The sequence below is a fragment of the Condylostylus longicornis genome, unplaced genomic scaffold (assembly GCF_029603195.1).
Source record: "Condylostylus longicornis isolate FDR11 unplaced genomic scaffold, ASM2960319v2 ptg000037l, whole genome shotgun sequence".
Classification (NCBI taxonomy): domain Eukaryota; kingdom Metazoa; phylum Arthropoda; class Insecta; order Diptera; family Dolichopodidae; genus Condylostylus; species Condylostylus longicornis.
This window is the reverse complement of record NW_026578006.1, coordinates 1,787,898-1,815,449: the sequence shown is the minus strand read 5'-3', so window position 1 is coordinate 1,815,449 and position 27,552 is coordinate 1,787,898. Positions and strand designations below refer to the sequence as shown.

At 25.2% G+C, this 27,552-nt stretch overlaps 6 protein-coding genes across 8 annotated transcripts in view; 3 read left to right on the top strand and 3 right to left on the bottom strand.

The window, feature by feature from the left end:
• The window catches only part of LOC129608871 (homeobox protein 5-like), a 33,209-nt gene extending 27,101 nt beyond the window's left edge, over positions 1–6,108 (top strand). Inside the window, exons 2-3 of the mRNA XM_055520636.1 lie at positions 4,003–4,424; positions 4,510–6,108. Coding sequence (XP_055376611.1) covers positions 4,003–4,424; positions 4,510–5,278 — 1,191 coding nt within the window. The 3' untranslated portion in view covers positions 5,279–6,108. The remainder of the gene's footprint in view (positions 1–4,002; positions 4,425–4,509) is intronic.
• Positions 6,109–9,449: 3,341 nt separating this feature from the next.
• Positions 9,450–11,246, bottom strand: LOC129608884 (mitochondrial enolase superfamily member 1-like). Its single transcript, XM_055520653.1, has 2 exons — positions 11,004–11,246; positions 9,450–10,911 (listed from the first exon to the last, which is right to left on the bottom strand). The coding sequence occupies exons 1-2, from the start codon at positions 11,183–11,185 to the stop codon at positions 9,690–9,692; spliced, it is 1,404 nt and encodes a 467-aa protein (XP_055376628.1). The 5' UTR covers positions 11,186–11,246; the 3' UTR covers positions 9,450–9,689.
• A 1,341-nt stretch (positions 11,247–12,587) lies between these two features.
• Positions 12,588–14,413, top strand: LOC129608844 (general transcription factor 3C polypeptide 5). The gene is made up of 6 exons (XM_055520594.1): positions 12,588–12,795; positions 12,857–13,058; positions 13,135–13,240; positions 13,303–13,942; positions 14,000–14,218; positions 14,277–14,413. Exons 1-6 carry the CDS (start codon positions 12,664–12,666, stop codon positions 14,388–14,390), a joined length of 1,413 nt encoding a protein of 470 aa, XP_055376569.1. The 5' UTR covers positions 12,588–12,663; the 3' UTR covers positions 14,391–14,413.
• On the bottom strand, positions 14,414–15,863 carry LOC129608845 (protein l(2)37Cc). The gene is made up of 3 exons (XM_055520595.1): positions 15,687–15,863; positions 15,156–15,593; positions 14,414–15,103 (listed from the first exon to the last, which is right to left on the bottom strand). Exons 2-3 carry the CDS (start codon positions 15,585–15,587, stop codon positions 14,702–14,704), a joined length of 834 nt encoding a protein of 277 aa, XP_055376570.1. The 5' UTR covers positions 15,588–15,593; positions 15,687–15,863; the 3' UTR covers positions 14,414–14,701.
• Positions 15,864–16,490: 627 nt separating this feature from the next.
• LOC129608866 (pre-mRNA-splicing factor ATP-dependent RNA helicase DHX16) lies at positions 16,491–19,728 on the top strand. 2 transcript variants are annotated; one of them, XM_055520626.1, is made up of 7 exons: positions 16,491–16,931; positions 16,983–17,119; positions 17,195–17,508; positions 17,571–17,787; positions 17,842–18,874; positions 18,936–19,176; positions 19,241–19,500. In XM_055520626.1, the coding sequence occupies exons 1-7, from the start codon at positions 16,585–16,587 to the stop codon at positions 19,346–19,348; spliced, it is 2,397 nt and encodes a 798-aa protein (XP_055376601.1). In that variant the 5' UTR covers positions 16,491–16,584; the 3' UTR covers positions 19,349–19,500. The 2 variants fall into 2 exon arrangements, with proteins under 2 accessions (XP_055376601.1, XP_055376600.1); XM_055520625.1 differs by having other exon boundaries at positions 18,936–19,728.
• A 147-nt stretch (positions 19,729–19,875) lies between these two features.
• Positions 19,876–24,446, bottom strand: LOC129608867 (aromatic-L-amino-acid decarboxylase). Of its 2 annotated transcripts, none has more exons than XM_055520628.1 (5): positions 24,296–24,446; positions 22,841–22,926; positions 21,208–21,442; positions 20,702–21,100; positions 19,876–20,630 (listed from the first exon to the last, which is right to left on the bottom strand). In XM_055520628.1, the coding sequence occupies exons 1-5, from the start codon at positions 24,425–24,427 to the stop codon at positions 19,911–19,913; spliced, it is 1,572 nt and encodes a 523-aa protein (XP_055376603.1). In that variant the 5' UTR covers positions 24,428–24,446; the 3' UTR covers positions 19,876–19,910. The 2 variants fall into 2 exon arrangements, with proteins under 2 accessions (XP_055376603.1, XP_055376604.1); XM_055520629.1 differs by lacking the exon at positions 24,296–24,446 and adding an exon at positions 22,988–23,053.
• Between the last annotated feature and the right edge of the window lie 3,106 nt (positions 24,447–27,552).

The window sequence follows — 27,552 nt, the reverse complement described above, 5'->3', positions numbered from 1 at the left end:
AAGTATATGTGCCCTATATGAAAAGACCGCCATGCCCATTTTAGGTGATTATTCCGCTCTGGTTCCCTAATTAAATATTAGGTTGAGTTCATAATATTTGCATTAAAACTTTTTCATCACTGTATGTACATATATTGTGTTTGCATAAATTATAAATATATATTGTATTATGTAAAAATAAATGTATGTTAGATTACTTTTTTGCTTTAGGAAAAAATTCATTATATCGCACAATATACATTTAATTCTCAAACACATATACACAATATATTTTGACATTAGGTTTGCAATGATGTGTTAGCCAACGGCACCGCCGCTGTTGTATCTGTTCTGTATATAATTTTCTGTTCATGATTGGGATTTGTTTTTAATTTAGCCTTTAATGTAATTTTTTTCAAATTATTTTTTGTACTTTTATTTTATTACTACTACTGTCTGTTGCTGGATATAGCCTTATTGCTAACGCCCCCGTTTTTAATTAGTAAATAGCTTTTACTTATAAGTTACGTTCTTGAAAATTTAAAGATCGCATTTTTTTTTTGTTTCTTGATTATAAGGTACACTTAGCAATCAATTCAGCGATGGTTGATTTTATTCTTCATTGAAAAAACAAACAAGTTAAATTAAAATGATCAAAATCTAAATGTTTTTTTTTTTTTGTTCTCTGATACTGGCAATACTGATAACAGAAAATGTGGAAATTATAATATATTTATTACATATTTATTCACAAATTATAAGGTTACATTTAGGCATAATATTTGCATAAACAAAAACAGGTGTGATTTTTGCATAAATATTTCCAGTAAACAATAGTTTCATTATAAATTAAAGTGAAAAATCCATATTTTTTTTGTTTCCAATTAAAAATTTATCATTAAAAAACTTTTTGGTATAGCCAAAATAATTCTGACTTTATATTTTATAAGCAAAAAATACAATATGTAATGTCAGCAGAGTATTTTAGCAGTAAGCACTTGGGCTTTTAAATCACTTAGAATGAATAATAAAATTATATTTTTGTAAGTAGTGCACATTTTTAATTGTTACTTTTTGTCTGAATTTAGATTTTTAAAATTTCTCGCATATTGCATATAATAACGTTCATACAATTATTCTGAGTTATATGAAAATTTGAAATTTCGAAGGTGAAGTCTGAATTTATTTATATGCAGATATCTTACTATAGGAATGATACGCGCAGCATCGGGATTCATATATAGTATCCTGCAATCCACAAAAAGTTAAATAATTGCATATAGGTCTATTTTTACTTGATATTCATTTATATTATTAAATTTTTTTTATAAATTATCAGCCCTGTCATGAATTTCGTTCATAACTCCGAAATTCGAAAAATTGCGAATTTAATATTCTCAATTCCGAGTTACTAAAATTCTATTAAGAATATTCGTAATAGAATAATCATAAATTACGTTCGCAGTAAAAATAACCTTCAATAGTCTAATACTCACACGTAGCACTCAATTTAAAGAGAGTGGTTGTTATAAATTTTCAAGTTTTCAATGTTTTTGCTTGAATTTGAGTTCTTTCAAAACAGCTACCACAAAACGAAATGAATTCGTATTTGCTAAAAAAATTTTTCTCCACTTTTCAAAATAACTCAAAAACGAAAAAAAACTGCAAACTCCGTTTTTAAAAAAGATCCATTTTTATGAAAGTTTTGTATTCAAATAGCAACAAAAAACAAATAAACCTTTGACAGTTGAAATAAAGTACTGATTTTGGCACTCCGAGAAATTGTGCTGCCATTGCTGATTCATAATGTCTATGAAAGAAATTTTTGATCATTTAAAAGTCTACACCGTAGCTAAATTCATGATAGAGCTGCGTGTTTTATTCCCTTGCTTCAAAATTTCTATTCTATGACTTATTCTAAGTTGTAAATGCTGCTGCTTAAACAATGCTGTTCTATAACTACATTCATTATTAAATATTAAAAGTTTAAATATAATTAATAATTTAGTTATATATATAACAGTATTTATCCGGAAAATTTTGAAAATCTTATCGCTAACTCAATATTTCTTTCATATAATTATAGATATAGAAATTTTCTTTAAGATTAATTTTTAATCTACAATAATAATACTATAAATAATGTTTTCTCTTAATATGGTAATTTTGTAAAAAAAAAAAACAAAGAATGTACAATAAAAATTTAAAATTATATAGAATTTATTTTTATAATTTTTGCTCTTTCTTTTTTGAAAATAAAGTTACAATATTTTGCAATACTTTATACTTTTAATATGTTTAAAAATTATACAAATATAATTAAGATTTCAGGAAAATACGTGATTTGTGTTGCGCGGCGTCTGTTCCATTATAATTTTATTAAGTATGTGACCGAAAAACACGTCCTCTTTTAGTTTGCATACAATTTGATAATATTAATAATATTAAATTATATTTACAAAAAGAACACTGTAATATTCTTTAATCAAATTGACAAAACTTGTAAACATTTTCGAAATAATCTGGTTATATTTATTTTAAATTGCATATATTGTGTACATGAATAGGTATTATATAATACATATTTGTGACATTTATATGTACGTATGACGTATACGAGAGAAAAACGTTATATCGTATGTCAACAATTTAAAATTCAAAATGACACATGATAATAGTAATTTGCTTTTTCATACTTACATAATTCTAGATAGAGAAGATCAAAATCAAGAAATACTACAAAAAAAATAAAAAGAAACTTATAATAATGATTAGGTTTTTCTTACAAGGAAAATATTTTCGTGTTAATATTATTATGCTCAAATAATATACCATATATGAATGATATATGTAAGAATGAAGAAAAAAAAATCGCGCTTTCCAACGAAAAAAAATATTTTTTGTATTCTCTGTAAATTAAGCATTTAAATTAGGATAAAAGTCAACTATAAATCTTATTGTTTCATATGCCTATCATCAAATTAAACCCACATTTATTTTAATACATACACATATACATATATAAAGGAACTCATATATTCTCGTACATTTTGTTTTCATTCTGATAATGCATTTTAGAATACATGGGACATTGTACTTAATTTAATTCTCGCAACTCTTGTGATTTCTGATTTTCTTTGTAAGCCGCTTCGTTTACTTATTTTTTTTTTTTTTTTGGTTTTTTTTTATAGTTTTCATTTTCCTGTGCTTTATATTAATTTAAAATAAATCAAGTAACTTTACTCTTTCGGTCAAGGATTTTAATATATTTCTACATTTATGTACGACGTATTTGTATTTTTATAATGGAATGTCCTATATATAAATATGAATACAGGGTTGTTCATTAAAGGTCGATTATTTTTAAAAAAAATAAAAAAATATTTAAATTTTTTTTAAAAATAAGTGAAAGCTATGGTTATGATAATAAAACGGTATAAAGTCGTATTTTTTACAATAATTTATTTATAAATACGAGCACCTTAATTGCATAGCACAATTCAACAAGTACAATAATTCATAAGGCGAATTCTGCTTCAATACCGTATTAATTATTGTAAGTTTAAAGTCAGGAAACCACAACGTATAACAATATATTTTCTCGACATATGTCCATTTATTGAGCTTCTACAACAATAAAGGGCTAAAACATCATATAAATAGTTAGCGCAAAGTAATATAATTTTAAATTCTTAAATATACTCATAGCCACATAAATACAGCAATTACCTCTATTTGACTAATTTACTACTGTAAATTAATTTATAATAGTTTATTTAATCCTGTACTATTCAGAATTCAAGCTACTTCAGAAATTTGTATTTTTGCTAAATTCACCAGTTCACATCTATTCCGTTATGTCATCAATATAACTTATAATGATACACACTATATTAAATTTATTAAACGTTTTTTATAACAACTTATAACAATAATAAAATTACAAAATAATGGTATACCAAAAAAAAAATTAATTTCAATTCTTCTTTCTGTTTCTTTTTGTTTCTTATATTTATTTATTAGATGAAAATTCGTCACAATCATATGCTTTATTTACCGACAACCATAATGTTATTTACTTTATGGGTTATTATTAAGCCAGTTGCAGTATCAACAACAAATGGCAATAGTGGAGGAAGTTCTGGTTCCAGTACATTTAATACTGGACGAAGAAAAAAATCTGGCGGTAGTGATTCAATTTTAGAAATGATGGACTCAAAAAAAATAGAAAAATTTTTTGAAGAGAAACGTTTCAATATGAGTTTAGCTGCATCAAGATCATCACCTACATTAAATGAAAATAATCCGATTATAATTGAAAATGATTTAAATGAAGAATTTATAGAAAATTCCTCACCTTCATCATCTTTATTTCATCATAATCAACATCAACATAAACAACGTCAACATGGAAATACCGGAAATAATGGTGTTAGAAATGATAGGTAAATTCTATTTTATAAAAATACATACATTACATTTATAATTATATTATTATTTTTTTTTTTGAAAAATATTTACTTATTATAGATATAAAATTCATAATAGACGTCGACAACATTTAATTGAACGTCATCATGATGATTTTGATTACGATACGACCGCATATGATACAACAGTTGCAAATAGTCAAAGGAAAAAGCATCATAATTCGGATAATTTACAAATGGATCAATTATTACCATATAACGATACATTATTACCAACTGATTCTACAGTTTCATTGGATACAATAGATTCAAAACAATTTTCGGTTGATCAAATATTAAAAACTACCAACGATGGTGTTTATTTAACTAAAAAAGAATTTTTACAAAAAGATTGGTGTAAAACTGAACCTTTAATACAAAGAATACGTGAATCTGGTTGTATATCACGTCCATTTGTAAATCATTTCTGTTATGGTCAATGTAATTCATTTTTCATACCAAAAGAACCAAAAGAAACGAAAAGAAGAAAGCATAATCGCCGAAAACATGGTAATCGAAATAATGTTCATCACAATAATAACGGTAATAACAATAATGGTAATAATAATAATAATGGTGTTATTACAAATAATAATAATAGCACTAATAGTAATGGTTCAATTGTAAGCTCTTTAGCGCAAGCTGGTTATTTGGAAGATGAAGATTTAACAATACCACAATTTGAATCATGTGGATTTTGTAAACCAAAGAAATTTATTTGGGTAACAATTACACTTCGTTGTCCATCAATGGTACCACATATTCGTAAAAAAAGGATTCAAAAAATCAAAAGATGCAGTTGTATGGCAATGCCAATGGAGAAATATTAAATTGAAAAAAAAAACAGATTTTACGTAAGAAGAGGATTAAAAATAAAAAATGTATAAATATTTTTGTATAAAAATAAATTAAAATAGCAAGCAAAAGTAGGAAATGTATATGTATGTATAATATGTACTATACTCTATGATAGTGGAAAATTAAAAATGCCGCAATTTAACATTATGTTTGTTTTTAAATTGTTAACAATTTTCAAATGATAAATGAGAAAAATTAATAATATAATATGTATAGAGTAAAATATATAATATATATATGTATATAAGTAGAGAAAGGTTCACAAAAATTTTAATATCTTAACCTGAATTCCGAATAATTTATTTTTATAAAATACCATTTTAAAAACAAAATTAAAAAAGTCTGTAAAAGCGCTGACAAATATTTGGATTTTATACTTGAAGTTGTACAGATATTCTATTACTAGTCGGAATCAAATTTTAACAAGAACTCAAAATAGCCACTTAAATTACAATTACAATAAATTGCAATTTTTTAGAAAAATTTTTAAACGAGACTAAACTTAAATTCAACAAAGGAGAAAAAAAATTAAATTTGAATTTTTTCGGGCTCGGTCATTTGGAAAAAAAAGTACCGGAACGTTCTTTTGCAAAAATTTCGTAAAAATAATTAGTTGTTTATCATTTTACAAAAAAATTACCGCAAGTATACATTATGTCAACAGCTTGTGCTTTTTGGCACAAATTTTTTTTTGTAAAAATTAAAAAGAAACTTAAAAAAGAAGAAAAATATTTTATGATATTTTACATTAAATTCATTTCCATTCAATTTCAACTTTATTTTGAATTAGAACAATTTGTAATTCAGGGGATGATATATTAAATACAAAAAAAGCTTTAATTATAGAGGTTTCAATAAAAGTTAATAAATATCAATTAAATTATATTAGATTTGCTTATATTATATATATATATATATATATAATATATATAAATAATTTTAATTAAAATTACAATTATTATATTTTTTATTAATAATAGTGTTTAGTGTAAAAGAAACAACTCAATTACATTTAAATTAAAATACATTTATTATTATATTATCATTATTATTATTATTTTTTTATTTGAAAATTGTATAATAAAATTTTCTAATCTGTGATCTGAGTTATTTAGTAGTTTAAAAATGAATAAAAACAAAAATAAATTAAATAAAAAAAAAGTATTTAATAAAAAAAAATATATTTATGATATTCACTGTATAGATAAATATTTATAAAAAGAAAATCATAAAAAAACAAATTTATTTTGTAGTTTGTTAATATAAAATATAGAAAATCAAATAATAATCATAAAATTAATTGTATATTAATTCTAATAATAATTATTACATTTAAAGTTTTTGATATATTTTCGAATAATATTGTAATTAATAAATTTAATTTATATAAATTCCATTCCTTTTATTTATACAAAGGAATGCGTAATTTATTAAAGAACGCAAAAAAAAAATTAATAACTTAATTAATATATGTACACAGGTATTCTCGGTCTTCAAAAATGCAAAAAAATAGTAGTTTACACACTATTCAGCTTATGAGTTTTTTAGGTGAACTGTGTAGTAATGCAAGTAATGAAATCATAAATTACATAAAAAATTTACAAGAAGGCATAATTTTTAATTTACATTAAAATTTTTGAAAATTTCATTTTAAAATGCTAATAATAGAATTTAATTTTTCTATAATTGTACGATTCTTAAAAGCTAAAAGTCATTATTTCGTAAAGAAATGTTACTTTCCTCCTCTTTGGAAAACTGTTGAGATTTGCTCATAATATAAACGTAAATAACATAGTAATAACTAAAACAAAAACAAATATAATATGTAAATTTACCGAAATATATTTATAATTACTTTCTAACGACAGGGAAATGATATGAATTTTGTTTTATTAGAATTGGATAGTGTTCTATATACACTATCACTACACACTAGTGATTTTTACACATTATAATATTTTAAACAAACCTAATTACATCCATGTACAAACTTTGATATTCAAAATTTTGACTAACAGCTCTAAAGCTTAGAAATTTTAATTATTAAATCTTCAAATTTTATTTTAATATTTTCGTTTTAAAATATATATGAAGATAATCTGTTTAAATGCATTTATGTATTTCTAAAAAATTTTTAAATTAAAAATTATTATAAATTAATGTAAAACAATAAATTCTTCAACAGTTTTTGCTACATTTTATTCACTGTATAATTGTCATATAATTTCTTTAAACTTTAATATTATTAAATTTTTTAAAATTCAATTAAAATATTAATTTTAAAAAATACCGTGACAAAAATTTACGGTTATACTGCTCATTGGTACACAATTACAGATATTATAACTTATAATCTGAATTAGTGTATCGGTACCGTATTGATAAAATGTTGAAGTCAGAAATTTTACATAACTGCTTTCAATCTTTTTTAAAATATTTTGTATAACTACATTAATTTTCTTTTAATAGAAATTTATATAAATGTATTCAAATATCAAAAATTATAATATGTATATTAATATTGGTTAAATCTTTTTAATTATAATTTGTATATTTACGTTAATTTAATAATAAAATAACTAAATTATAAAGAAATCAAAATAGAAATGTGACAATCGTTTTTAAATACTGTAAAATCATAATATGTCTTAATTTATTTGAAATTAAAATAATATCATGTAATATATGTTATAATTAATATTATTAATTGCTACACATATACATTCTTTTAAAATTAATTTGTATTTTATTCTATAATTAATCATAAATTATTAAATTTTTAAAAATATTCAACTGGAGTAGTTTTAATTATACCAAATTCTTAAAAAAATGAACGTTCCAATCCTTTAATCAAAACACCGAAACCATTAAAAGAATCACTATTTTATAACAAAAATTAAAAATAGTATTTTTGAGTAAAAACACAAAAAGTATTAATAAAGATTACAAAAAAAAAACCTTGAAATCTTGAATTAAAAATTAAATGGTTTGAAATTAATTCATCCTAGTTAATATCAATTCTTTTACAATCATAACATATTGTATGACCTTCAGGAAGTATAACAAATATAGTGCTTGTATCTTTAGCAGTTTCCTTAATTTTTTTATCAATCGGAGCATCCATTATTTCACATGTCTTGGAATTATCATTGTAAGTATTTATTTTTGTAATTGCCCATTCAGTTTTTATAAGTTTTCTTCCATCGACTTGAACTAAATACTCAAAATTAGAACTATGTGACGAAGATTTTTTAATTAATTTACTTTCGATTAAAGATGTTTCCATAGAATCTATCGATTTTGGACTTAAAATATTAGAATTGATGCCATTTATATCTGTTATTGTTGTTTGATCTTTTTTATCATCTATTATTTGATTTGAAAATTTTTGATACGGTTGATCATTTAATAAAGCTTCATCTATCACATTTTTTTCAATTCGTTTAGACAGATCTATTTGGGAGTTTTCCGAGCTGTCAGTTGGATTTATTTCATAATTTGGGTAAAAATAATATAAAATTTTATCTACCAATGATATAATTGGTTCATCTAAATAATAAATAATTCGTTGCATTTCCCTTTCCTAGAACGATATTTCTTTGAAATAAAATATTTGTTTAGATGAATACATTTTAAATGTATGTTTTCTATTATTTTTAGCTTCGAAAATTATTTTTTAATAATTTAAAATTCAATTTTGATTAACATTTCCAAAAATAAGATATGCATACTTGCTTTTTTTTTGTAGGATATGTACAAACATGCATATTTAAGATGTTTAGTATTTATAAAATCTTTAAATCTATATAGAAAACGAATTGAGTAGCATATGAGTGAGTAGTTGAATTACCTATGTATAATATATCGAACATATGCCTTAAAAAGATTTTCAATAAGAATAAATTATCAAACCTCTTTCTGATATACAATTCAAGAATATGTGATTATCAAATTTATTTAGTTAATTAAAGCTTTAGCATTTCTGCATCTTTTAATAACACTTCAATTTTAAAGAACAAGACAGCAAAATTTATAAAAAATATCCAAGCAACTTGTTGAAGAACACTTTTGAATTTTTTATTTGAACATATGTAGGTATGTAAACCTATAAAATATTATTTATATATATTGTATATTATTTTTTTTATACTTATAATGATTAACAATTTGTTGAGTAAATAGCTTTAAATTTAAAACGTATGTATGTTATTCAAAGTTTATAATACACGAGGTACATTTAAACAAATTATTTCTTATCACAAAACAGATAACAAAACTCCAATTATAGAAAAAAAAAATAAAATAATATTTTATATAATGTATACAAAAACAATAATATGAATAATTCACATTCATACATACATACATATATCCCTCATATTTTTAATCATACATTTCTCCTGAAAATATTTTTCGTTTCGTTATATCAATCTGGTTTGTCTTTTCGTTTTTAAATTTTCCACTTTTGAATAACTTTGTCCATTCGGAACCTTCTGGATATTTAAACATTTGAATAGCTTCTCTTTTTAATTCTGTGCTATAACCGGGCCAATCGGGTGCAATATAATTTGCAGCTTCATTTACAATAGCTGGTTTAATAAATTGATCATGCTGTTGGTCAACATATTCAATATATCGTCCATCTTTAGTTCCTGATAAACTAATATAGTCCCACATTTGTAAATGTTGTACCATTTCACATAATCCTACACCACCAGCATGTGGACATACTTTGATATTAAATTTTTTTGCCATAAAATATACTGAAAGAATTTCATTAACACCACCTATTCGAGCTGAATCAATTTGACAAAATTGCAAAGCTTCAATTTGTAAAAATTGTTTAAACATAATCCTATTTGCGCACATTTCACCAGTTGCAACACCAATACCAAATTCTTTCAGTGCGTCAGAAATACGTTTATGTCCCAAAATATCATCGGGCGATGTCGGTTCTTCAATCCATAATGGCTTGAATTTTGCTAATTCCTTAACCCAACTAATAGCTTCTTCAACATCCCATATTTGATTTGCATCAATCATTAAAACTTTATCCCAACCAATTGCTTGGCGTACGATATCGCAACGTTTAATATCATTCTCTAAATTTTGTCCAACTTTAATTTTAAAAGCATTAAATCCTTTTTGAATATATTCTTTGCATAATTTTGAAATTTTTTCATCGGAATATCCAAGCCAACCTACTTGTGTAGTATATGCTGGATAGCCATTCTTTTTTAATTCTTTCAAACGATCATCTTTAAATTCCATTTGATCTTTTAGCATTTTAATACATTCTTCAGGCTTTATGACATCAGAAATATAACGAAAATCAATTGTTGAAATTAATTTTTCTGGTTCCATATCTACTAAGAGTTTCCAAAGTGGTTTATTTTCTATTCTCGACCATAAATCCCATAAAGCATTGATAATTGCAGCAACAGCTAAATGGGTAACACCTTTTTCTGGTCCAATCCATCTAATCTGAGATTCGCTTGTGAGATTTCTCCAATATTTATCAAAATTATTATAAATCTCATGAACATTCTTATTCACTACTAAATGTTTTAAGGCTTCACATGCTTTTTGGACGACTTCAGTACCTCTAAAATTATTTCACACATTAACCAAATAACATAACACACTAAACTTGAAAACATTGAACTTCAAATAATTATTATTATCATAATGTTATACCTTCCCAAAGTAAAAGTAAGACCATTGCCATATAGTCCATTCAATAACTTAATGGTTACATAAACACAGGAATAATCAGGATCTGTATGCATTGCATCAGATCCATGTTGTTCCAAAGATGTGGGCCAACGAATATCTTGAGCTATAAGATCAATTATCTTGAAATCTTCATTTGCACTCATTTTTTTTTTTAATTCTATACTAAGGTTAAAAATTAAAGAAGAACAATTTATAAGCTTTATTCTTGCGCTCTGTCGAAAACATACTAAAGAGTGAATATCAAAATAATAGCCGTATTAAATACATAATATGTATAAATAGTGTTAAGAATGAAGAGTAGATTTAAGTAGGAATAATTATCAGTTTTTTGATAATTATTCCGTTAATAAGCGATAACATATTTGAAATTGAGAAAGAGAAACAAAAAGATTTCCAAACTTAATTTCTTAGCAAATACACATATTATTTTGTAATTATACTTACATACATATGTGCAACGTAAAATTGAAGTGAACAAAAACACACTTTGAAAACTTTACTATATTGAATAGAACTGACATTTGGAATACCTTTTGAATCTACCGTTATGTAAAGAATAATTTATTTTTACACAATTCAAGTTCTATACAATACTCCTTGCTTTGTTATACGATAATTAACATTTACAGTTTAATCGTTTATTTCGCTTTTTTATTTCACTTTCTATTTACTTCCAAGTTTCTCCGTTTTTCTAATGGATATTTCTTTTTCCAATAAAATTACTTGTTTTTTTAATTGGATTTTTGCATTGTTTTATTAAAATGTTTACTGAACGTCTAAACTTCAAAAACAACAAATTAATTTTGTATACATTTTAGAAAAAAAAACGAAATACGCAATATGGAATAATGCTTCTCATTTGAAAATTACATTACACAAATTTATTATAGCGAAATAGACGATCAGAATGTAAAATAAAAAAAAATTTTCATATCACTTCCAAAACTAAGTTTTACAGAAAAAGTTTACATTTAAATTTACATTTAAGTTATGTTTGCAAATACTTTTAAGTTGGTACCTTTTAATAGTATAAAAAAAATTAAAAGAAACAAATTTATAGATTTAAAGATAATTACTAGTTACTATGTACTTTGTACTTATTACTACTCGCCACACGGATATTTAAAATACATATTTCGAGAACATTATCTCAAAATAACGGAGAAATATTAATAATCCGATTATAGCTGTTGTATTTGACATTAAATTTTTATTTTGACATGTCAAAACGTTAACTTAACAAATTACTAAACGATCAAAGATTAATATAAATGTTATACTACCTGAATGGGATAATTTATTATCATAAGCTGTATTTGCGCGACAGCTTTTGGTTCAATAATTGACAAATGTTTCGTTACGTTGCCCATCAAAGCTTGTTGGTATTCAATACGAAACAGATTTTATTTTGTTATTAACTTACTAAATTAAAAGAAACATTCATTTAATTAATAGAGCATGGTAATGATATTAGGTAGATTCTTTTTTTACGGAAAACGGAAGCACTGTTTTTGATTGTTTTGTTTATGCACAAAATAGTAGAATAGTTTTATTTTGAAATTGTAAATTGCATAAACTAATATATGTACATATTTTAAGTTTTAAAAATTTTCAAATAAAAATGGGGGATAATAAAGTTAACATAATTAAAACAGGCATTGGGAAAAAGTTGATACTGGTAGAATACCCGGGACTGGTTAAAAACGATGATAAAATGATAAAAACTTTAGGAGGACTTAATAAAATATCTCGTGTAAACTTCAACAAAAATATAACCCATATTACCTCATTTAACAAAATCAATTAAATTTTAGGTTTTTAGTAACGAAAAGCGTCGTTTGGAGTTACGATACCACCCTGATAATATTTATAATAAACCGGCAATGGGAGATTCTACAACAGCATCTGGTTTATTTATCAAAGTTAAAATAAAACGACCAAAAGATCCTAACCAAGGACCAATGACTCATACTGTTGAAATTTTGGGAAAATGTGCGAAAAAATATCATTTCAATTGTAAGTTAATGTAACTTTAAATATAAACTAGAATTACGAGTACCAATAGCATGTTACTTTACTTCCCCCATTACAGCTTTGTGTGATTTCCAATATTTGCCTTTACAAAAGGATCCACAGACAAATAAAGTATCCTATATATATGACGATATTGCTCCCAAAAACGACTGCGACATTTTCTGGTAAATATTTAAACTGAATTACTTTCAACATTTTTAAACTTTTATTCAATACTTATTTTTAGTAAACCGGAGGCTCCTTTATTTTGTACACCTTTCGTTTTCACTAAAAATGATACTGTTAACACAAAGATTCATAGGTCTGACAAAGATCAAAAACATAATTTAGGAAACGAGGATGTTATTGGTATAGCTAGAACTAGAACCGAGGGATCTGAATATGTGTCATTCAATTTGATAGATCCTTTTCCTGAAAAGCCTAATCCGTTCATTGTTAAAAAATTGCAAATTAAATATATTTCTGACGCTCAATTTGAAAAAGTTAGACAATTGTTTGCGGAATGTCCCATTTGGAATAGAATTGCGTTAATATATGAGTCAGAAGTTTCAAATGACAAATTAAAAGTTATACTTCCATCAATGGCATATTATTTTACAACAGGGCCTTGGCGGACTATGTATGTGCGATATGGATATGATCCGAGAAAAGATTTTCAAAGTCGTCTTTATCAAACTTTCGATTTCCGCTACCGGTTTAAAACTGGCATTGGCAGTTTAGTTAAATCCCGTAGTGAAGCTATTAGTGAAGTAATGAAAGAAGACTGTTCAAATTCAAATGATTCATTATCACAACCAAAGCAAAATGTTTTTTATCCGTATTTTGAGGAAGGCCAGTTGCCTAGATCAAGACAATGCATTTTTAGGGTAAATTTATTTGTTTTCTAGAATTGCGAAAAAATTTGTTATAACTTATATTTGTAGTATTGCGATTTGCGTATAGCAAAAGTTCAAGAAATGTTGAAAAGGGTTCCATCCCCAGCAAGTGGCGCCATATGTAACGAAAAAACTGGTTGGTTACCGTCTAATTTCAATGACGACTGTAGACAAATTATTTCTGACCAAATTATGGAACACATCAAAAGTATGAAACAAAAAGCCCAAATTATTATTGAAGATTTAAATGAAAGTCGTGACGTATCTGTGAGTTTTCATTAATATTTTAAGCTATTGAGTCTAATTTTTCATATTGTTTTTGCAGGAAAATGAAGATTATGAGGAAGAAGGTATACAAGAAGAATTTGAGAATGAAGCAAGAACTGCGGAGGATCAAATGGATGTCACTGACGAGTTAAATTTGTTGTTGGAAACTTAAATTTGATATGAAAAATAGTAAAGTCTATTATAAAAAATTATTTCTTTTATTTATACATTTCACTTAATTCCTACATGCATATAGTTTAATGCGCATAAAGAAATTCTATTCGCAAATATTGTCCTTCCTCCAAAATAGTAAAAAATTAGTAAAGGACTTATTATTCATTCAGAAATGTTTTGCAACAGCTCACTAGTTACTATAATCTACTTTAAGTATAAATGATTTTTTCAACTGAATACGTACATATTGTACTGCAAACAATAAAAGAAAATTAAATGCGCCAAAAATAACAAAAATTAAAAATTAGATTATTGCTGTTGCAAGTTTGTTGGAATATTTAATAGTAAATTTTGGCCCCCGGGAAGATAAGCAACACCTCTTGACCTTGCTAATTGATAAGCAATATCTTCTGCAGCTTCAATTCTTCTTAATTCAACCAAACCATCACCTGCTTCAGCAAATGATTTAGCTAATAATTCGGCAGCTTGTGCATCACCTTCTGCGGAAATAATAGCAGCTTTCTTTTGTTGTTCAGCTTTTTCAACAACAAATCGCGCTTTTTCAGCTTCTTGTTGGGCAACTTGTTTCATTTCTACAGCCATTGTGAATTCGCGACCAAATGTCAGATGTGTAATTGAAATGTCATCCAAGATAAAACCGAATTGATTTGCTCTTTCCGTTAATTCTTCAGAAACTTTTTGTGACACCATCTAGAAATTTATACTAGGATCATTAGCACATTTTGTTTATTTTAAAATTTACCTCTCTCTGTGTAATAAGCTCTCCAGCGTCAAATTGTGCAACAACTGCTTTTAAAACTTCAGTTGTAATAGATGGTAAGACACGTTCATCGTAGTCTTGACCCAATATTGTGTAAATTTTCGGTAACTGATCTGGTATTGGTCTATATAAAATACGTAGTGTGATATTCACATTTTGTAAATCCTTGCTTCCAGTTATTACTGGCACATTTCTAGGCTGAGATCTTATATCATAGATAATTGGTCTTTGAACCCATGGAATAAAAAAATGTGTACCTTCTCCTACAACATCTTGTTTAACACCAGTAAACCTATCAAAAATTACAGCACGATGTCCACCATCAACGTTATATAATGCAGAATTAACAACTCCCCCCAAAACAGCTACTCCCAAGCCTAATTGCCCAATTCGATTAAAAAATTGCTGTGCCATGTTAAACTACGGATTTAAAATATTAATTTTTATTTCCATCACTATTTAAAAATTTCATCATGTTTTGAGGTTATTTTTAGATTCGAGTTAGCCAATTACCTGATTATCTTTCTTTTTAAATATTCAGTTTTTATCTGCCTTCTTTAATAAATCGGATCAATGTGAAATAATTTATTTTAAATAGATTCGGGTTATTAAAAAAAATTTTAATAAAAACTTTCGGCAACTATTTTAATATCCACACTTCAAAGTCACTGTACTATTGCTGTATCTACAATGTTTCCATTGCGTGAAAAACACTAAATTCAATTTGTCATATGTCAAACAAAAAAAATCTTGTAAATAATTTTATTGGTCCTGTTTACATAGTTAATCTAATATAAAATCTGCTGGAAACTTGGATGACTATTTACTCACCAGACTGAAACTATCTGATAGAGCTCAGACCTTATTTCGAAATTTAAAAATGTTTTTTTTGCATTCATATCAAAATTATAACCATAACAAAAATCAGCTGAATGCTGTTGAAATCTTCCACAAAATATTTTGCCACCCTTTTACTTACAAAAATCAGTGCTTCAGGTATAATGTTGAGCACTTTTTGCAAACGTCAAATCCAAATTTAAAGTGATAAAATTTTCGATTCGTGTGATTGGCTAATTTTTATTTTTTTTTAATTCCAATAATAAAAAATTAACTAAAGTGACCGCAAATTTGCCCAAATCAAATTTGATTTCTGAACAATAATTTGCTTAGTTGCGCGATTTAGTTGTTTAATTTTTATGTTGCCTTGAACAATAAATTTGTGATATTTTTTTAGTTTGCAAAACTTTTACCCTATCCGCGTACTTGACAATTTTGATTTATTTTGACAACTTGTTCATATTCAAATCAATTGTTTGTAAATAATATATGTTATTTTGCTATTTTTTGCTGCAGGTAATTTGTAGTTGGATTAAGGTTTGATTACAAAAAAATAACAGTCTTAACTATTATAATGGGAAGAGATAAAAATCGTAGGCGCTATTCAAGTTCTAGCTCCGAAAGTGTAGATAGTGCTGAAGAAGAGCGTCGAAAAGATTTGAAGGAGAGAGATGAATTTGCGGAACGTTTGAAGAAACGGGATGAAGGTCGTATTAGGAAAGTTGTTGAGGCAACTTCTAGCCGAAAGGCGTTTGAAGAAGCCGCAAAACGTTTAAAACTTGAAATCGAGGATCGTGATAAATTTTTGCCTCAATTGCGTATTGATTCTAGACGGAAATATTTAGAAAAGCGCAAAGATGATAAAGTTGCAGAGCTGGAAGCCGATATTATCGATGATGAATATTTATTCGACTCAGAAATGTGAGTTTTAATTCAAAGAAAACCTATGATAAATTCTCACAACTTTTTTAGATTGACAGAAAAGGAAAAACAAGAACGGGAGTATAAGAAAAACCTTTTAACTATCGCCAAGGAACATGAAAAGGCTAGGGAATTGGAGAGAGTTCAAAGGTATCATATGCCTAGGGACATGAAAAAGGGAGAAAAAGGTATTCAGTTAGATCGAAATTTACAATAATGATAAGAAAAATTCATGTGGAATGAATTTTACTTATATATTTTAGAAGATTATGTTGAAATTGATGAACGTGAAAGGCAACCTAATTCAGAGCAAAAGAAATGGGAAGCAGAACAATTAGCTTCAGCAATGTTTCAATTTGGAGCTAAGGATAAAGATTCTAAAATTAAACAGGAATATGAATTATTGTTGGAGGATCAAATTGAATTTATTCAAGCTTTAACAATGGAAGGAACTAAGGACAAAAAAGTTGAAGTTAGTGAGCACGAAAGAAAGAAAATGGACATTGAAGAAACGAAATTATCTCTGCCTATTTATCCGTTCAAAGAAGATATAATTGCATCAATAAGGGAACACCAAGTAAAAATATTAATTTTTATTTATTTCAGAGATATTCAATTTGGTTTTTTCTTTTGTGAAAGATTTTAATTATCGAAGGTGAAACTGGATCCGGAAAAACAACTCAAATACCACAATATTTACATGAGGCTGGATTTACAAAAAACAAACAAAAAATTGGCTGTACGCAGCCGCGAAGGGTTGCCGCAATGTCTGTGGCTGCACGTGTTGCTCAGGAATTAGGAGTAAAGCTAGGAAATGAAGTTGGTTACAGCATCAGATTTGAAGATTGCACTTCAGGTAAATTACAATAATGTCATAGTGAAATCTAGATTAAATTTTAACATATTTTAGAACGAACTGTTATAAAGTATATGACTGACGGTACTCTACATCGTGAATTTTTATCAGAACCCGATTTAGCATCTTATAGCGTAATGATAATTGACGAAGCTCATGAAAGAACTTTACATACAGACATACTTTTTGGCCTTGTGAAGGATATAGCAAGATTTAGACCTGAGTTAAAACTGCTTATATCAAGTGCTACTTTGGACGCTGAAAAATTTTCTAAGTTTTTCGATGATGCTCCTATATTTAGGATACCAGGCAGACGTTTTCCTGTTGATATCTACTACACCGAGGCTCCCGAGGCTGATTATATCGATGCTTGTGTTGTTTCAGTACTTCAAATTCATGCTACTCAGCCACTAGGTGATATATTAGTATTTTTAACAGGTCAGGAAGAAATAGAAACATGTCTTGAAGTTTTACAAGACCGAGTTAAACGCTTGGGGTCAAAACTTAAAGAATTAATAATTTTACCAGTATATGCGAATTTACCAAGCGATATGCAAGCAAAAATATTTGAGCCTACACCTCCAAATGCAAGGAAAGTTATTTTAGCAACGAATATCGCTGAAACTTCTTTGACGATTGACAATATAATATATGTAATTGACCCAGGCTTTGCTAAACAAAATAATTTCAATTCAAGAACTGGTATGGAATCATTGATGGTGGTACCAATTTCAAAAGCATCAGCAAATCAAAGAGCAGGACGGGCTGGTCGTGTTGCACCTGGAAAATGTTTTAGATTATATACAGGCTGGGCATATAAACATGAATTAGAAGATAATACAATTCCGGAAATTCAGAGAATTAATTTAGGCAATGCCGTATTAATGTTGAAAGCTTTGGGGATTAATGATTTGATTCACTTTGATTTCTTGGATCCTCCACCACATGAAACTTTAGTGTTGGCCTTAGAGCAGCTTTATGCATTAGGAGCGTTGAACCATCATGGAGAATTGACGAAATTAGGAAGAAGAATGGCTGAATTTCCAGTTGACCCCATGATGGCCAAAATGTTGCTGGCTAGTGAAAAGTAAGTTCCGAAAATTCCACAAATTCCATAATTCAAATTATTTTTAACAATATTTCCTTAGATACAAATGCTCTGAAGAAATTGTAACCATAGCTGCAATGCTTTCTGTGAATAGTGCAATTTTTTATCGACCCAAGGATAAAATAATCCATGCTGATACAGCTAGAAAAAACTTTAATCATTTGAATGGGGATCATCTTAGTTTGCTTCAAGTTTATAATCAGTGGGCTGAAACTGATTTTAGTACGCAATGGTGTTATGAAAATTTTATTCAGTATAGATCAATGAAAAGAGCTCGTGATGTACGAGAACAACTTGTAGGTTTAATGCAACGAGTTGAAATTGATATGGTTTCTTGTCTTCCAGAAACTATTCCAGTTCGTAAAGCAATTACATCCGGTTATTTTTATCATATTGCCCGGTTATCCAAGGGAGGAAATTATAAAACTATTAAACATAATCAAACTGTTATGATACACCCGAATTCAGCGTTATTTGAAGAATTGCCTAGATGGGTACTGTACCATGAATTGGTGTTTACAACAAAAGAATACATGAGACAAGTTATTGATATTGAGAGTAAATGGTTATTGGAAGTAGCACCACATTATTATAAGCCGAAAGAACTAGAAGACTCAACCAATAAAAAAATGCCAAAGACTGCTGGCAGAGCCGTTATGACAGAATAAATATTCTTATCTGCAATCAATTCCTTAGAAAATTATTTAAATTTTTTCAATACATTTATTATAACATTAGACATTTAAAACAATAACTTTCAAATATCTCATTTTATAATTAATAAATGGTTAAATATATTGTACAAAAAATGATTAATGAATTGCGAATATAAGCATGAATGATTTAAAATTTTTTTGGAAATGAATTGTGATTAATCTTAAATAAAAAATTAATGAACAGTAATTGGTCCCTAAACGTAATTTACACTTAAAGCAAGATAAAATTCATCTTAACTAGTTACACTTAACAGTTTTTTCTTAATTTATTTTTAGGTTTTTTATTTACATTATATTGCTCAATTTTTTTCATTTAATACTTCTGAAGCTGATTCTGAAATTTCTTTCCAAGAATATTCAATATCTTCCGATTTGGTGAACCGGGAACAAACTGCAAATCTTAAAAAGTATATTCCATTGATTTTTGATGGTACTAAATGAATATTCCCGCGTCCATTGATACGTTTTAATAATAATTCATTTAATTCATTAGTTCCTTTTAACCGGAAACATGCTAAACCCATTTGAACTTCACCAACAATTTCAAAACGCTGATCGGCTGAGCATAATTTTTCAAAGTGTTTGGCGAAACCACAATGACGTCTAATGTGAGCTTGTAAATTTTCAATGCCATATAATCTTAAAACAAACCATAATTTCAAAGCCCTAAAACGACGTCCCAACGGTATTTGCCAATGTCTATAATCTGGTGCTGATCCTTGTTGATCGTGTTTTAAGTACAATGGATCAACATTGAATGCATCAACAATCCAATTTGGATCCTTTAACCACATTGCACTACAATCAAAATTAACTAGCATCCATTTATGTGGATTAAAATTAAATGAATCGGCTGTTTCAATCCCTTTCATTAAATATCTATATTCCGGACAGATAAATGCCGATCCAGCATATGCAGCATCAACATGTATCCAAACATTGTATTTATTTCCTACTGGACCACATTCATCTAATTTGTCAAATGCACATGAATTTGTTGTCCCAAGAGTTACTACAGCCTAAAAAAAATATTAAATAAAATTTAGAGATGTATAAAACCTATTAAAAATAATTTAATTATTATATTTACATAAAATGGTATTAAGCCTTCATCAATATCCTTTTTAATAGCTGATTCAAGTGCTTCACCACGCAATTGATTATTAACATCAGCTGGAACTAATTTTAATTTAACACCACCCAAAAGACCAGCTCTTTCTACAGAAGAGTGTGCCTGTGTCGAACAATATCCTACTAATTTTGAAACTATAGTATTATCATCCCAATCTGGATGTTCATCTTTAACTTCTTTCATTTTTTTTGCTTTAGCTCCTAATAATGCTACAAGAGTTGCTTCACTAGCTGTTCCCTGTATAACACCACCACCTTTTCCACCAGAACAAGCCAAAAATTCATTTGGTAAATCAAGCATTTTTCCTAACCAATCAAGCATTACAACTTCTAATTCTGTACAAGCTGGACTGGCAATCTATCCATTTTTAAGAAAAAAAGAAAACAAAAAAAGAAAGAGGAAACAAAATTATTAGTAATATTTTTTCTTGTTTGAATTTCCTTTTTATTTATTGAATATTTTACCCAAGAAAATCCAATACAGGCTATTGCTCCAGATAACATATCTGCTACTATTGCAGGATATGAATTTGCAGTCGGAAAATATGCATGAAATTTTGGACTATGCCAGTGTGTTACTCCTGGCATTATGACACGTTCAATATCACTCATAACATCTTGCCAATTTTCAGCTTTTTCTGGTGCAGCATCTGGTATAAGTGGACGAAGGTAACCTGGTTTAACATCAGCAAGTACTCTCCTAAAATACATTTAATATTAATTTAGAAGTATATAATATATACATAATTTATTTCTATTTTTAAAATATGTTTGCTTCCATGTTTTTATTAATTCAAGAACTTTTTATTAAAAATTAATTTCCTATATACATACATATGTACATACAAACACAACAGATTGAGAATATAATTTTGTTTTTCATTTTGTTAGTGTTTTTTTTCGAAATCGTGCAACACTTGTTCACCTGATTCAAATGTTCTTGATCAATAATAAGTTCCGATATAAAATTCAATGGTTGAAAATTTGAATTTTTAAATTTTATCTCTTATTTGTTAATGTTAAATTTTTAATATTTTTTATTATTCATTTTTTAAGGTTACACGCAATTATGATTATTTTATAGACAAGGTTATAACAAATAATTATTTTAATATTTGAAAGTACAAATTAATTGTAAAAAATTTTACAGTTTATACACAGGAAAACCAATAAAGCAGTAATAATATGTAAGTTTGTTTTTCTTGTGTACTTATTTTGTTAGCAAGAAATTTTAAAGATTTTCATATTCTTACAATCTTTTGAATTTTAAGTGCTCGGTCCTCAATATGTAAATTACATTTAATACTTAATAAATTTTTACATGTAATTGGTTTTTATTATGTTTTAAATAAAGTTTTTGTTTTGGTAAAAATTAATTATTTTTGTTTTTAAAGAAAAAAGTATTAAATAAAATTTTTTTTGTACAGATTTATGTTTCCATTATGCTTGCAAGTAAAAAAAATTATTTTTTTCATGATCTTGATATTTGAAAACAAGTTGCTTTTAACCTTGACTTTACCATTGTGACTGTTATATTGTCAGAAAATTAATAATTCGATCATTTTGAAGTATTAAGTAAAAATCGCTTAGTTAAATTTATTTTTTTTTTATATAAAATTGCAATATCTTGAAACCTAGAACGTTTTCTCGTCCAGTGATTTTTAAAGCAATTAAAAATTAAATAGAATTGCATTTTTTTTTTAATTTAAATTTTAAATTATCAAGGTAATTATGTTTTTCTTTTACTTTAAATCAAAAACATAGCAGTAATTGAACAAGGTAATTGATATTTAATTAATTAAATTTTTAGCAATGTTGTAATAAAATAATCATAAGTGTTGACTCGTAAATAATTAGCTATTTGATGACCTATATTTTACTAATGAATTATTAAATTATTGTAATTATAACACTTACTATATTCCAGTTTTAAATTTAAACACCAAAACTGTATTTAAAATTATCAAACAATATATGCATGTATGTACGTATATGTACAGGAAATTTTATTTTAATAAAAATTAAATATGTAAAAGGAAAAATAATTTTTTTATTTCAATAATTAATAAAATATAAAATATTTAATATAATTTATTACCTGTCTCTTATGTTCTCCAAATAATTTGCAATGTAATCAACCATTTCTTTAGCAAAATCCTTGAATTCTGGTGCCTCCATATCGATCTATGTATGTATATATAGAAATTATTTAATATTTTTAAATTTTTTTTTATTTGATTATTACAATTTGTATTAGCTTAAATTTTAATTAAATTTAAATTAATAAAAAAATTAAATTATATATTAAAAATAAATAAATAAAACGAAAAAAAAAATTTAATTAAGAATCAAGCGTGCTTCTATATTCAACTAAAACTTAAAGAATAACTGAACGATTTCGGATTCTCTCCCACAAAATTTTTGCTTAGGTACTTAAAATTACAAATTTTTTAAAAACAAAATTTAAATGGACCAAATCACTTTGTATTTAAATGAAGAACAAACCATATTTTATATTCAAATTTTTTATTTACAATGTGTTGAAATACAAAATAATATAAAAAATTATTGAAAGTAATGAATATTATATCCCGCCTTTTATTTTATTATTTTTTCAAGGGAAATTATTAAAGCATTGTCCATAAATTGTGTAAAATTGCTATTAACACGTGATATATGTATATGATTGCTAAAAATGAGTTATGTATAAAAAAAATTAAACTACAGCTCAATCTCTATATAATGAACTCCTCGTTTAACAATAATCTATATGTATATTTTTTGGCAGTAACTTACAAAACATAGCTTATCTAATTTTAGAGGCTTGTTATACAAAATTCCCCTAATGCATTTATTTTTTTTTTTTTTGTATACTCTTCACGAAAAAATGTTTTAATAATATCAAATAATTTTAGCTGAATTGTGAGAAATTTTATTATTATGCCAATTGTTAGAACTGATATAAAAGATTCCTAAAAGTATGCAAATTATTTCTTTTATTATATTTTCTTTTTTGCGTTTATTGCATAACTAGTAAGACGATTTCTTAAGGAAGTTGAAATTTAAAAGTTAACTTTGTTGAGAACTTGAAACATTTAAAAAATATTTGAAATTGAATTAATAATAATAATGTTATATTTCACATAATGTTTGTGTAGTTATGGTCCCAATATGTACTTAGAAATCTAATTTATAATAATTATAATAATATAATATTTGTAATTTTAGCTTAAAATTAAATCATCTTTTGCAAAATTCATACAAATAATATTCTGGTAATTAACACATATATATATATATATATATATATTATGCATTTTGACACAATGTAAAACAACTTTTTCAATAATTTCATTAAAAATTCAAAAATTATAATATTAATTTATTAACACATATTATATGCAGAAAAAGAAAAATATGCATAAAAAAATTAAAATAAAAAATTAATAATTTAAAAAAATATAACAACAACATCAATGCAATCTACAATAATTATTAACATTTAATTATAATTTCAGTACAGCTATATATATAAAAAATCTTGAATGCTTACTGATTTATTTTCGTCATTTTTAATATTGACAGATGTGTTAATGTCACAATTTTTAAACTTAATATTAATATCTTCAGATATATTATCTGACATCGATGTTGATTTAAAATTATATGCTTTAGATTTGTCCATGCTGTTAATATACAGATACATAATAAATGAGCAGTATGAGGTTAAATTTATTCAAGTGTTAAATCTATTTGGTTGTTATTATACACAATATGTATGCATGTATGTATTTTTATCTCAAATTTATAAAATTTTAAATTGAATTAGAAATTCTTTCAAAAATTATTACCTATACAGTTATGTACATTGTATTTACCTACATACATACATACTTATATTATTTGTAATTTTCGCACATATTTTAAGATTGAGTTCGTATTATGAGAATGTGATATGTATTACGATTAAAATACTATTATTTTATATAGGTATGTAAATATGAACGAAATATGTATATTGTTTTTAATAAAATTGCACTTGAAATTTAATAGAAGCTTATCTGATTGCTAAGTTTTAAATTGATTAAAATATAATAGGTGTTCCTATATCCATATGTTCTTATATATACATATGTATAACATATATATGGAATATTATAATTAGAATTTGTATATGACCCAAATTATAAAATAAACTACTTAATAATATTTAGATTGTTATAAGAGTTTCAATCATTCTTTGATACACAGAAATTTGTACGTATTTATATATACAGTCGAACACACTTATAAGTAAACCCTTTTTTGTATATATCCGTATTGTACAGTTATTCATTTTCTATTTGCAACATTAAATTTTTAGGTCAACTTTGTAATAGAAATCGACAATTATGAGAATATAATATTATGATGTGTTCGTATATTAAAAAATAAATGAATAAATATTGAACTTAAATTAATTATAAAATTCGTATGTTTCGCGCCATACTATAATTACTATTTTTGCAATAAAGGAGTTTCGTATTATGCAATAAAGGAGTTTTGCATACATGCGACTTGCAATTCAGAAATTAATTAAAATCCATTAAATATATTTTGTTGAATTATTTTATTAGCATTTTCCTATAAGTTAATTACTAAAATGGCTAGAATTTTATGCGTGACTATAATCATACTTTTTTTAAAATAGTATAGATATATTTACATACCTATATTTTTTTAAATTAAAAATTTTTTAAATTTATCAAGTCAATTAGATTTTTAATTTAAAAAGTAAGTTATAGTTAATTATGTACAATCTTTACAAGTTATTTAATCAAAAATTTTATGATGTTATGAACTCTGATATATAGTATAAGTATAAATTTACATACATATTATAATTAATAATATCAATTAATGTTATTAATTATAATTAAAGGTTAATGCATTGTCCTCTATACCATATTTTAAAATTTTTTAAATACTAATTTATAAAAAATCCGAAAATGTTATTTCACTACTGTATATCACATAAATATATGAATTATAACTTGAAAGAAAATTACTTTATTTATTAAAATACTGAAGCAGTAAAATTACTATAGTATTATAAATTTTTTATATATACGAATTTTTCTATTAATTGCAAAATATATTTTAAAATTTTTCTTATGTTGGATTAAGAGGGTTTTTAGTATTAATAAGTTACTATAATTTTCACAATTAAACGTATAGAAAACTTTAACTTTAATATTTGACACGTAAGGACTGAATAAATCTCCATAAATTGCAAAAAATACACAAAATTTTATTTTATCAAATTTAATAGGAAAAAATTAGTTCAGTAAAGATTTTATGTAATTTTAAATATGACGCATTTAATATTAAGAAATTAAAAAATTTATACTGAATCATTTGATTTAAATGATATGTTCTTAATAATTTTTACTTTTATATAAATTATTATATGAAAAAAGTTAATTATCATTTAGAAACATTAGTTGTGTAATTATGAAATTAATTGAATAGTTTAGTTTTGAAAGTGATCTTAGACCATTTACAATTTTAAAACTCTTTTATTCCGAAAGCAATGATAATGTCAATAAGCCGGAATCGAAACTTATGCTGCCGGATAAAAATAATAATTATTTTATATAAAGCTAATAATCAGTTAATGGAATTTTTTATTACTTTAAACCTAAACGGAACAATATTTCACTTTTAATTATAATGGAATGGAATAGGCTACTACAAAACTTTAACTAATCTAATTATCTAATTATAATTTTAGTATTTCTTTCATAATTTAGTTATTTGATTCATAAAATATAATTCAATTACACATTGTAATTAATATTTTTTAATTATTTTTTAATATTCAATAATATTAATAAAAATTTTCTTATTTAATATAACATTAATTTCCCTTCTAATTTCCATTAATTAATTTAATTTTTGTATTACAAATGCGTTAATAATTTTTAATAAGTAAAAAAAGAATTCAATTACTTATATAATTTTCTAAAAAGTAAATTAAAAAAAAAAAAAAACTCTTTATACAAATGAAAATTTAATTAGCACAATTTTTAATTCAATTGCGCTTTACATATTGTATGTATGTATACATATACATATAGATACTGGGTATACATTAATTTTTTAAGAATTTTGTTTTTAAGATCTAAACGGATCTGAGTGTAAATTCATTTGTAACACACAGTATTTGGGTAGTGTATATATATATATATATAAATGTATATATATAAAGTATATATGTATGTAGAAATATGTATGTACATTTCCTGTGGTTACAATTTTAAAGAAAATTATTTAAAATTAAAAAAAATTACAAGAATTATAGTTTTAATCACGGTTAATTTTGCAATATTAATGTGAGTAATATGCATTAACTTACATACCTACTTAATATACATACATATTTACTTAAAATTGTAATAATTTAAAAGAAAATTAAAAAAAAAATCTTGGCAAAAAAATTATAATTTTTTTTTTATGGTTTAAAAAATCTTTACGTTATGGTTAGTTTTTTTTTTTTTTGTGTACTATGAAAATTAAAATGAAGTTGTTTAACTAGTTTTTTAATTTTTATTTTGTTATTTTTTTTTTCATTTTGAAATTTTGTTCTTCAAAACAAAAAAGAGAAAAAAAAAACAAATTGTCCTTGAATTAAAAAAAAATTTTAGTGAATGTCTTGAACTAATAGTGGAAAAATATTTCAGAGTGCCTTATTATAATTAAAAAGTTTTGTATTTAATTTTAAATAAAAAATGTTTTAAAAAATTTTATTTTAAAACCACCATTACCATC

Bases quoted from the DNA above. Each gene is read 5' to 3' on its own strand.
- LOC129608884 (XM_055520653.1), bottom strand. From the start codon at position 11,185: ATGAGTGCAAATGAAGATTTCAAGATAATTGATCTTATAGCTCAAGAT. The intron at 10,912-11,003 runs GTATAACATTAT...AAATAATTTTAG, and splicing joins CTTACTTTTACTTTGGGAAG to AGGTACTGAAGTCGTCCAAA.
- LOC129608844 (XM_055520594.1), top strand. From the start codon at position 12,664: ATGGGGGATAATAAAGTTAACATAATTAAAACAGGCATTGGGAAAAAG. The intron at 13,059-13,134 runs GTAAGTTAATGT...CCCCCATTACAG, and splicing joins GAAAAAATATCATTTCAATT to CTTTGTGTGATTTCCAATAT. The intron at 14,219-14,276 runs GTGAGTTTTCAT...TTGTTTTTGCAG, and splicing joins ATGAAAGTCGTGACGTATCT to GAAAATGAAGATTATGAGGA.
- LOC129608845 (XM_055520595.1), bottom strand. From the start codon at position 15,587: ATGGCACAGCAATTTTTTAATCGAATTGGGCAATTAGGCTTGGGAGTA. The intron at 15,104-15,155 runs GTAAATTTTAAA...ATAAATTTCTAG, and splicing joins AGCTTATTACACAGAGAGAG to ATGGTGTCACAAAAAGTTTC.
- LOC129608866 (XM_055520625.1), top strand. From the start codon at position 16,585: ATGGGAAGAGATAAAAATCGTAGGCGCTATTCAAGTTCTAGCTCCGAA. The intron at 17,120-17,194 runs GTATTCAGTTAG...TATATATTTTAG, and splicing joins CATGAAAAAGGGAGAAAAAG to AAGATTATGTTGAAATTGAT. The intron at 18,875-18,935 runs GTAAGTTCCGAA...ATATTTCCTTAG, and splicing joins ATGTTGCTGGCTAGTGAAAA to ATACAAATGCTCTGAAGAAA.
- LOC129608867 (XM_055520628.1), bottom strand. From the start codon at position 24,427: ATGGACAAATCTAAAGCATATAATTTTAAATCAACATCGATGTCAGAT. The intron at 21,443-22,840 runs GTAATAAATTAT...AATGTATTTTAG, and splicing joins TTGGAGAACATAAGAGACAG to GAGAGTACTTGCTGATGTTA. The intron at 20,631-20,701 runs GTAAATATAATA...TATTTTTTTTAG, and splicing joins AAGGCTTAATACCATTTTAT to GCTGTAGTAACTCTTGGGAC.